Here is a 9,100-nt window from a genome sequence, read left to right on the forward strand (position 1 = left end):
AAAAATCGGGCTAAAATCGCGCAGTGTGAACTTGGCATTTTTAGGTTACTAGTTTTAAGGAAGCCAGACTCTTTTCCGCGAATCGAATTCTTTCGAACAGTTCATTTTAACGAACCGTTTTGTGAGCAGCTTCAACCGATTCATTGAAAAGATTTGACTCAGTAAAGTGATACATTAACGATTCGGACATCCCTTCGCTAGACGCTAACTCTATCTGGAAACAGCTTGTTCAACGTTGTTCGGCATTATCAGTTATGGATGTCACCGGTCCTGATAGTGATTGGAGGAGTCCAGCATTTCGACAGAAAGTAGTGGCCCAAATGTGAGTATACAATTTTTTGTGTATGTTTTATAGTAGCGCATTCTGGAAATAACAGAGGGCAGCTAGCTAGTTAGCTGCTAACTAGCGGATGCTCGGACGTGTTATCAGAACATCTGTTATACACAGTCGAAATCTCCAATGATAGGTTGTATGTATATTTATATATGGTATCAATCTAAACACGATATTATGTTCATTAAATAAGATGACATTTTTAAGGTTGTTTTGAGCTTGTTTAGCTATTCGGCTAGCTAATATAAAGTTAGCCTCATTAAATATTAGTCCAAATATGTACAAGCGAAACAGTCTGCAGATATAAATATTGTTTAACATGTCGTGGACAAAAGAAAACAACCTTTAAGATAATTATTTTGTCTTGTGATTTATTATTTAAGGCTCGCAATAAACTCTTCTAGTTCTAATAGTCACTCAAATGCTCCTTTTGCCATCACTTTGAAGAAAGAATTAGCCATTTATTTTGGAGTTGTGTTTATTGCAAAGTTTTTTTAATTGACTTTTCTAATATTTTTAAAAGGAATTTAAGATTCCACCAAAATTGTGTTTTTGGTTACTTTGAAAACAGAGACTTTTCATAAAGGGATAGTTCATCCAAAAATACTGAATACCAAAAAGTTCTGTTATCATTTACGCACCCTCCACTTGATTCAAACCTGTATGATTTTTCTTTCTTCTGCCAAACACTAAAGAAGATATTTGAAGAATGTTGGTAGCCAAACAGTTGCCGGTGCCATTGACTTCCATAGTATTACATTTATGAAATCCATTTATTCCATACTATTGAAGTCAATGGCTACTATCAAATGTTATTTACCAACATTCTTCATAATATCATCTTTTGTATTCAGCAGCTGAAAGAAATTCATACAGGTTTGCAACAACCTGAGGGTAAGTAAATGATGACAGAATTTTCATTTTTGGCTGAGCTATACCTATAAGGTTATAATTGTTTTATTGCAACATGTTACATTCATTAACTAAAGATGTTGATATATTTGAATTTTTTTGAAGAACATCAAAGCTTGTAAGACTATTCTATGGAATAATACTTCTATGATAACAATGCACTTAATTTCAGAATTTCATGTATTGAAATCTCTCTTAGAATATTTTATCTTTTTGCTAGTAAATGTTTCTTTGTTGCAGTAAATAAATAAAAAACAGCTCTTCTAATAGTGCTCGTGTTCTTGATATTTCTTAAATAACTGATAGTCAGTTAACAATAGGTAACAGTTATTTTTAGTCATGCATCAATTTTGATAAAACATTCAGACTTCTGCTTTATTATATTGCAGAGATGAAGCCATGAGAAAAGCAGGAACTGCTCACACAAAGTCCAGTACTGACATGGAGAACCATGTTTTTATCAAGGCAAAGACCAGAGTAAGAATTTCTTTTAAATGTGCATGCTACACTCCAACAGAAAAGTTTTGTTAGTATGTGATTGTTAAAAGTGCAATAAGTATACTATCCTTTTTTTCAACAGGAAGAGTATTTGTCTTTAGTTGCAAGACTGATAATTCATTTTAGAGACATTCGTAAGTAGCCAATATACTATGTTTTCATTGTTAACATTTTTTTCTTTTAGTTGTGATGTTTGTATGTGTATTGATCAGTTTGTTTTTCGTTGCAGATAAAAAGTCACAAGGTGGGCCTGGTAAATTTAAAGAGCTATTTTAGATCTTCATAAGTACACTATTAAACTGTAAGTGTTAATTTTCTGCCAAATTTCAAGGTATTACTGTTTATTTTTAGACCCTATGAATGCCCTGCAAAGTATACCAGGAGTGGGTGGAGGTGGTCCTGGAGTTATTGGCATTGGACCACGGCCCCCTGGCGCACAAATGGGTGGTATGGGGCAAATGCAAATGCAAATGGGTCAACATGCCATGCAGGGAGGCCAGCAGGCTGGTAAGTTCTATAGCTGTTGGCTGATTAGAGAAACTGTGGTTTAATAATCTTATTTTTAATTCCCATACATTGCCTGTGATGCAATATCAATCTCAGCAGGTGCTGCCGGGCAGATGCCGATGATGCAACAGCAGCAACAGCAGCAGTCCATTCAATTTCAGCAGTTTCAGTCGCAGCAACAGGCAGCCATGCAGCCTCAGCAGCCAGCAGCCATGCAGCCGAATGCCATGCAGTTCCAACAGATAAGGCAGCACCATCAGAATCAACAAATGCAGCATCAGAATCAACAACAGCAGCAGGCCCAGACTCAGCAACAACAACAGAACCAGGTAATGGAGATTGGAAAGATTTATGTTTGCTCCACTTAAAGGGGTCATCGGATGCCCATTTTCCACAAGTTGATATTATTCTTTAGGGTCTTAATGAAAAGTCTATAATATACTTTGGTTAAAATTTCTCAATGGTAGTGTAAAATAAAACCCTTTTAACTTGTCAAAATCAGCTGTTTTCAGCAAGCCATTTTAGTGCATGTTCCTTTAAATGCTAATGAGCTCTGCTCACCCTGCCCCTCTCTTCCGTGGAGTGACGAGCCGTTCTCATGAGACTTTACTTTAGCAGGGTGTATGCGGGTCCTTTAAAAGTCTTTAAATGTCTTAAATAACGTTTTCCTAATAAAAGGCCTTAAAAAGTCTTAATGTCTTAAATTCAGATTCGATGGGTCTTAAATTTTTGGTCACATTACCGATAAAACATCTTCAGTCTGACAACAGTTACTGCGTCATCAGACAGAATTGCAGCAGCAGAATACTGGCCGAAGTACCTTCTTTGTTTATATAATAATAATAATAATAATAAAGGTCAAGCTACAGCAAGCTGATCAGCCTTCTTGCTAGTTTGCACCAACTCTGGGTTTTAGGTACCATGAAAGTGGATTGGCTTTTAGCAGTGTTCATCGCCATAGTAACTTACGCTCCACAGCTAACTTGCTCCGGGGGAGGTTATGTTCTGGTTTAGAGATCTCAAACTGAAATTTGACCAATCAGCTTCAAGCAAAGTGACACGTGTCTGACGCAATAAAGCCACTCCTCCAGTTTCTCTTACTCCAAATTAAAGGAAGCTACATAGTAAAACATTTTAAAAGATAAAATCATCTGATTTTTAGAGATGATTATTTTTTATAATTATTTTATATTATTTATATAATTATTATACCCTTAATCCATTACACAAGCCAGCTTAGTTTAGTAGTAATTATTAAGCTTTTATTTAAAATCAATGTAAACATCTAGATAATATAGATAATATGCAATATAAATAAGTTTTTGAATCAATAGCATGACTACATATGAGCTTAGATTTTTAAGTGTTTTTATACCTATAAATATTATCAACTCTATAAACTGACTTTACAACTATTACTTGCACTTATATGGTAAGATGTTTTCTTTAAGTTTTCCTCTTTCATGGATAGATCGTTTCATGATCGTGCTGTGTAAATGTGTTTAAATTCTTCATATTGTTCAATCTTTTAATCTTAGCACTGACTCTCTCACAAGAAGTGAATCATAGTTTTAAGGCATGTGATTGGCTGCTCATTACTGATGTCACACTTTCATGTGCACATGCTCCATTAACTCAGGATAAAGCCTGAGTTGACAGATAAAGTTGATGATCAGCTTCATGATACCAACAAAGCCGGATTGGACTGGTTTGGTTTTGTCAACTCAAAACTAATCCTGTAACCCTGAGTTTGTTCAGACACCATCCTGGTACAGGCCCCTGATCATGACTTTTTTTGTGTTACACACAATCTACTAAATATAAACAACTTTATTGTAAAGAAAAACAACAAATTAATGTATATAGAATTATAATCTATGACAAAAATACTATTATAAACTAGGTTAGTGGATAATTCAGTAGCAAAAGTTACTCTAGAAAAATCACGAGTGCACAATAATTTTAATAAAATCTAAAATTAGTGAAAAAAACCCCCATTATTTAGTGGGGAACAAATAAAAGTGAATAAGTGTAGGACTAAATCTAAAATGATGATGTAAAATTATATACATTGCTCTTTGTATTGTTGTAAAATACATTTATGAAAAACAAGTAATATATTTATTAAGTATATATACTGTAAAATCAAAAGACATTTCTTTTAAATGTGTAGCACAGTAATGAGGCAGAAACATATGATAGATAAGACGAACAAGAAAGGCTATTAATAATCTTTCATTGTGCAAAAGTATTATGATACGAAAGGTTCCAAATACAGAGCGGCACAAAGCGCATATGCGTATCCAGTGTGCAGAATGATGCGCTTGAAGCAACACGGAGTCACAGCGCTCTGCTTGGAAAGGTTCGAAGCACAAAGTGAAGAGATATTAATGCGTAGTGTATTAAATCTGTGCAATAGTTTGAGCCTTTTCTTTTAACAGTTTTAAATTTCAGTTACTGTGCTCATTGAGAACATAGTGCTCTCTAGTCCAGTGTTGTGATCTAATAGACACCCGGTAGAAAGTAAAACGGCACGAAGATGAAGTCCTGCAAGATAATGTCCTTTTATGCAAACTCATTTATCTTTATTTACAAATCAAGTGTAATATTAGGAACATTTAATAATCTTGCAGAGAGTTTTATCGTCTTTACTCTAGTAACCGAACGCGGCACGCAGTTTGAACGCTGAATGGAGGATGACAGACAGCCCAACACTTGAAATATAGTGCACGAAAACTTTATGGTGTTTTATAATGTGTTTGTGGTTTTTGTGGGGCTTAACAATAACACAAAAGTATACGTACAATATCGGATTTGGATCGGCCTTGTCTGACCGATACCCCGATACTGAATATCGGATCGGCGCACCCCTAAAAAATACCCAGCGGCGCATTGAAACGCGAGAATGATTCTTCTGATTTTATTACATTCAGCGTAAACAGCGATTGATTATGGATAGTGTAGGCTCTTTCTGGTATCAAGGGCACGCTGTTGAGGCTCTCTCTCGCTGCCTGTCTCTTTGCGAGACTTCAAAACAAACAAGCATAACGGCACACATAAAGAAACTCAGAAGAAACACGCTGATGTAAAAATTCAAAATGCTTAGTTTATTCATAACATGATATAGTTAAAGGGATAGTTCACCCATAAATGAAAATTCTGTCATCATTTACTCACCCTCGAGTAGTTCCAAACCTGTATGAATTTCTTTGTTCTGCCGAACACAAAGGAAGATATTTTGAAGAAAGTTTGTAACCAGGCTGTTTTGGGGCACCATTGACTTCCATAGTAGGAAAAAAAAAATACTATGGAAGTCAATGGTGCCCCAGAATTGCTCTGTTTCCCACATTCTTCAGAATATCTTCCTTTTTGTTCGGCAGAATTTTCATTTTTGGGTGAACTATCCCTTTAAGTAACATACCATGACAAGGGAGCTATTTTGCTGACAAGGGAGCCATTCTTATGATTGCAAATTATTTTAGTTCAATAAACAAGTAGGCTAGTCAAGAACTTACATTTTAGAAACAATTATGTACTGTTTTGTCCTATTTCACCAACAAAAATGGTTCCAAACAAAGATCACAGCAGAAGTATTGCACAGTCTCCAAGTTACACTCTGCGGTGTTTTGTTACTGAATGATGCAGCTTTTGAACCAATAGGTTGAATGACTCAATGACTCATGAGTTGAATGATTTACTGCCACCTACTGGTGGTTGAGTATGTTAAAGTATGCATCCCGGTTGTTCTCTTAATTGATTCATATTTTTTCCTTCAACTTGCACCTCATAAGGTGTGTGTTTGCCTTGCCTCGCTTGTTCTATTAAAGTATGCATCCCCCCAACATTTTGTATATTCATTATTATGTATATTTATGTATATTTAACATTATTTATTGCAGTTGTAATTTTGCAGTGTAAATTATTTAATCTGACTGGTAACTGGTAATTACGATAAATTGTAATAATTTCACATGAAAGATGATACATACATTTAAAAAGGTTAAAAATAGGCCTTTGTAAAGGTAAATAAAAATTTGCAGGTTTAAGTATATAAAAACTGATAGAACACTGATGAAAATTCAGAATAAATTGTTCACACCACCAAAAATCTTGATGCAGTACTTTTGTGGGGATATTTTGTATGGAATATTGTCTGCTGATATGAAAAGTTCACTCTATCTCGTAATAACAAATGGAATTTTTGACAGTAGTGATATTTTGTTTTATTTTTACATTAAACACATTAAAATATTATATATGTATGTAATGTAATGTGTATTTCTATTACAGGTTTAGGTCTTAAATTTCATACAAGGTCAGTGCTGCGGGAACGTATTTTGAGCAGGGGGGGCTGAGGGAAAAAAAAGGGAAGGGGAGGAGAGTTTTGCCAGTAGCGAAGTTATAAGTGTGCAATACACAGGCTTGGTCCTGTAGTCGGTGTTACAGGGCCTTTTTATAGAAATAAAATCAATTTAGTTCAGCTGGACATTAGGCTTGCCGCTTGCTGCGATAGACGGTGTTGGCGGTGATACCGGTGTTATGCCGCAACACCGGTTACATCAATTGTCCACTGCGGCACCGTCCCCCACCGTCGTTTTGAATTTTTTTTTTATAGTAATACAATTATTTTAGTTCAGTTAGAGGACACTACAATTAAAACTGAACGTGGCTGCTCAATGCAGCACACCGAAAGAACGACAGTCGCGCATCACAGATCAGATTTAATCACGTGAGGACAGTGAGTCGAGCTGACTGACAAGAACAGTGAGGTGAGACAGACAAGACGACGGCAGAAGAGTTTCAAAATGCAATGTAAAAGCGCCTGTTTTAAAAAAAATATTTTGGATTTTGAAAAGCCTGTTGATTTCTGCCATTAATCTACGTGATAATAGACGTTTTTTTTTTTTTTTTTTTTAAACATTCGTTTCTCATTTATTTGGTTCCACAGTATTTGCTGATTTTTATTTTATTTAAACTGTGTATTTTTTTTCTTCATTATTTTGCATCAAGGTGTTAGGCGTCAGTGCCTCCAAACATTCTTATTCGTTTATTCGTTATTACATTTCATAATTATTTGTTCCTCATTCTTTACTGATTTTTAGTTTTGTATACCTATTTAAACTTTGTGTAAGCTATTTGTTATTTTATATTAGGCATATCATGGTTTATTTTTATTCATTTTTTTAGTAAAAGTTATATGTTCTACGTTGTATTTTGTTGTTGCTTGAATTGAATTCAAGCAATTGATGCCGAATTGCCGCTAATTTAAAAGTGAAAGCAAAATGCGCACAATGCTTTTATAAGCTATTTAAGCAAAGGAAAGTGAGGGAAAGAGGGAAAACACAAACAAACTAAAAACGAACAACTGCTTGATACAGAACCGCCAATTTAAAAGTGAAAGTAAAATGTGCACGGTGCTTTTTCAAACTAGGCTATTTAAAATTGAAGGAAAGTGAGGGAAAGAGAGAAAACTCAAACGAACTAAAAGCACACAACTGCTTGACACCGAATTGCGCTAATTTGAAAGTGAAAGTAAAACGCTCACGCGCTTATTTAAAACTGAAGGAAAGCGAGGAAAAGAGGGAAAACTCAAGGCGTGAGGATTTTTGTTAATAAACGTTTCATTTTGTTTAAAATAACTGAGTTGGTCTTTATTGTTGCTGTGTTTTCATTAAAAAAATGATGATGAACCACAAACTAAGCATTCGTTTTAAATAAGGGAAACCTTATTTATTTGGGTTACAACGCAAGTAGGCTAGGCTACATCTTCAATTTGTTAATAAGAGTTGCATGTGTAATAAATGCGAATTTTCCATTGTACTACTTTATGACTTTTAATGAATATTCCAATTAATAAAACAAATTTTATTTATTTTTTGTTACAAAATTTAAATTTAATTATTTTTAACACCGCACCCCCATTTTTTTCTTTAGCTCCGAGCCAGGGGGTGCTGCAGCACCCTCAGCACCCCTACTTCCCGCGGTACTGTACAAGGTGGTATTAAAAACGTATTAAAAAGTCTTAAATTTAACTTATTCATATCTGTAGAAACCCTGTGGCCACGCAACTTGCTAACTAGCACGTTATTAGGAAAGGCGATTTGCAAAAATTCATAAAAGAATCTTATACTCACTTCTTCTGTAGTTAAGGCAGGATCACGAATGATTCGCGCAAACATAAATGCATTTAGGTAGATAGGGGGGTGCATTCCCTTCAAAAACAAAGGTAATCCACTGCATCTTCTGCGGCTCAGATGTCGGGAGTAAATGACGACTGCTATATTCATTATTACATCCAACAACAAAACACCTCAATCGCTTAGGAGCCATTCTTGTCTACTCCTGCTCCGGCGTCGAAACAATGGCGTACTGATGACAGCTCACTCAGGGTGGGTCTAAGGTAAAACACCAATGTCAATCAACAATCGTGAGAGGGGCCTGGGTCTGTGTGACGTCACACAGACAGGCAGCTGAGAATGGCTTGATATGAGAAAGGAGAAATGATTTAACGTGATTAAAAAAAAAACACTGGGTGGATCTTTATCATTATAGGGTGGTTGAGAACAGAAAAAACAGAAAATTCTGTAATAATTTGTCATAATTGTAAAACTTATTCCAAGTCTTCTGTAACCCTACTTATTTGTAAAAAAAATTTTGGATGAAAATGAAAAATTTAGATCATTAATCACTGATAATTTCCCCTCTTTTTGGAGAAATACATTTAAGACTTAGTCTAATAATCAGTGAAAACTAGGGTTGACAATATCGATTAATCAGTTTTAATTGATATTAATTTTGATAAACCGATTTTCAGATGAACTGTGCATGCTGTTTTCTGTTGATGTGTGA

At 35.0% G+C, this 9,100-nt stretch overlaps 1 protein-coding gene across 7 annotated transcripts in view; it reads left to right on the forward strand.

The window, feature by feature from the left end:
• The window catches only part of med15 (mediator complex subunit 15), a 21,332-nt gene continuing 12,232 nt past the window's right edge, over positions 1 to 9,100 (forward strand). For 3 of the 7 annotated variants that reach the window (XM_058757608.1, XM_058757611.1, XM_058757613.1), the window contains exons 1-6: positions 3 to 322; positions 1,636 to 1,723; positions 1,827 to 1,878; positions 1,974 to 1,997; positions 2,096 to 2,251; positions 2,348 to 2,580. In XM_058757608.1, the coding sequence (XP_058613591.1) occupies positions 255 to 322; positions 1,636 to 1,723; positions 1,827 to 1,878; positions 1,974 to 1,997; positions 2,096 to 2,251; positions 2,348 to 2,580 (621 nt within the window). In that variant the 5' untranslated portion in view covers positions 3 to 254. Of the gene's footprint in view, positions 323 to 1,635; positions 1,724 to 1,826; positions 1,879 to 1,973; positions 1,998 to 2,095; positions 2,252 to 2,347; positions 2,581 to 9,100 lie in introns of all 7 variants that reach the window. The other 4 variants (XM_058757614.1, XM_058757610.1, XM_058757612.1 and 1 more) reach the window with 4 other exon arrangements.

Source organism: Onychostoma macrolepis, chromosome 21 (genome assembly GCF_012432095.1).
Source record: "Onychostoma macrolepis isolate SWU-2019 chromosome 21, ASM1243209v1, whole genome shotgun sequence".
Classification (NCBI taxonomy): Eukaryota; Metazoa; Chordata; class Actinopteri; order Cypriniformes; family Cyprinidae; genus Onychostoma; species Onychostoma macrolepis.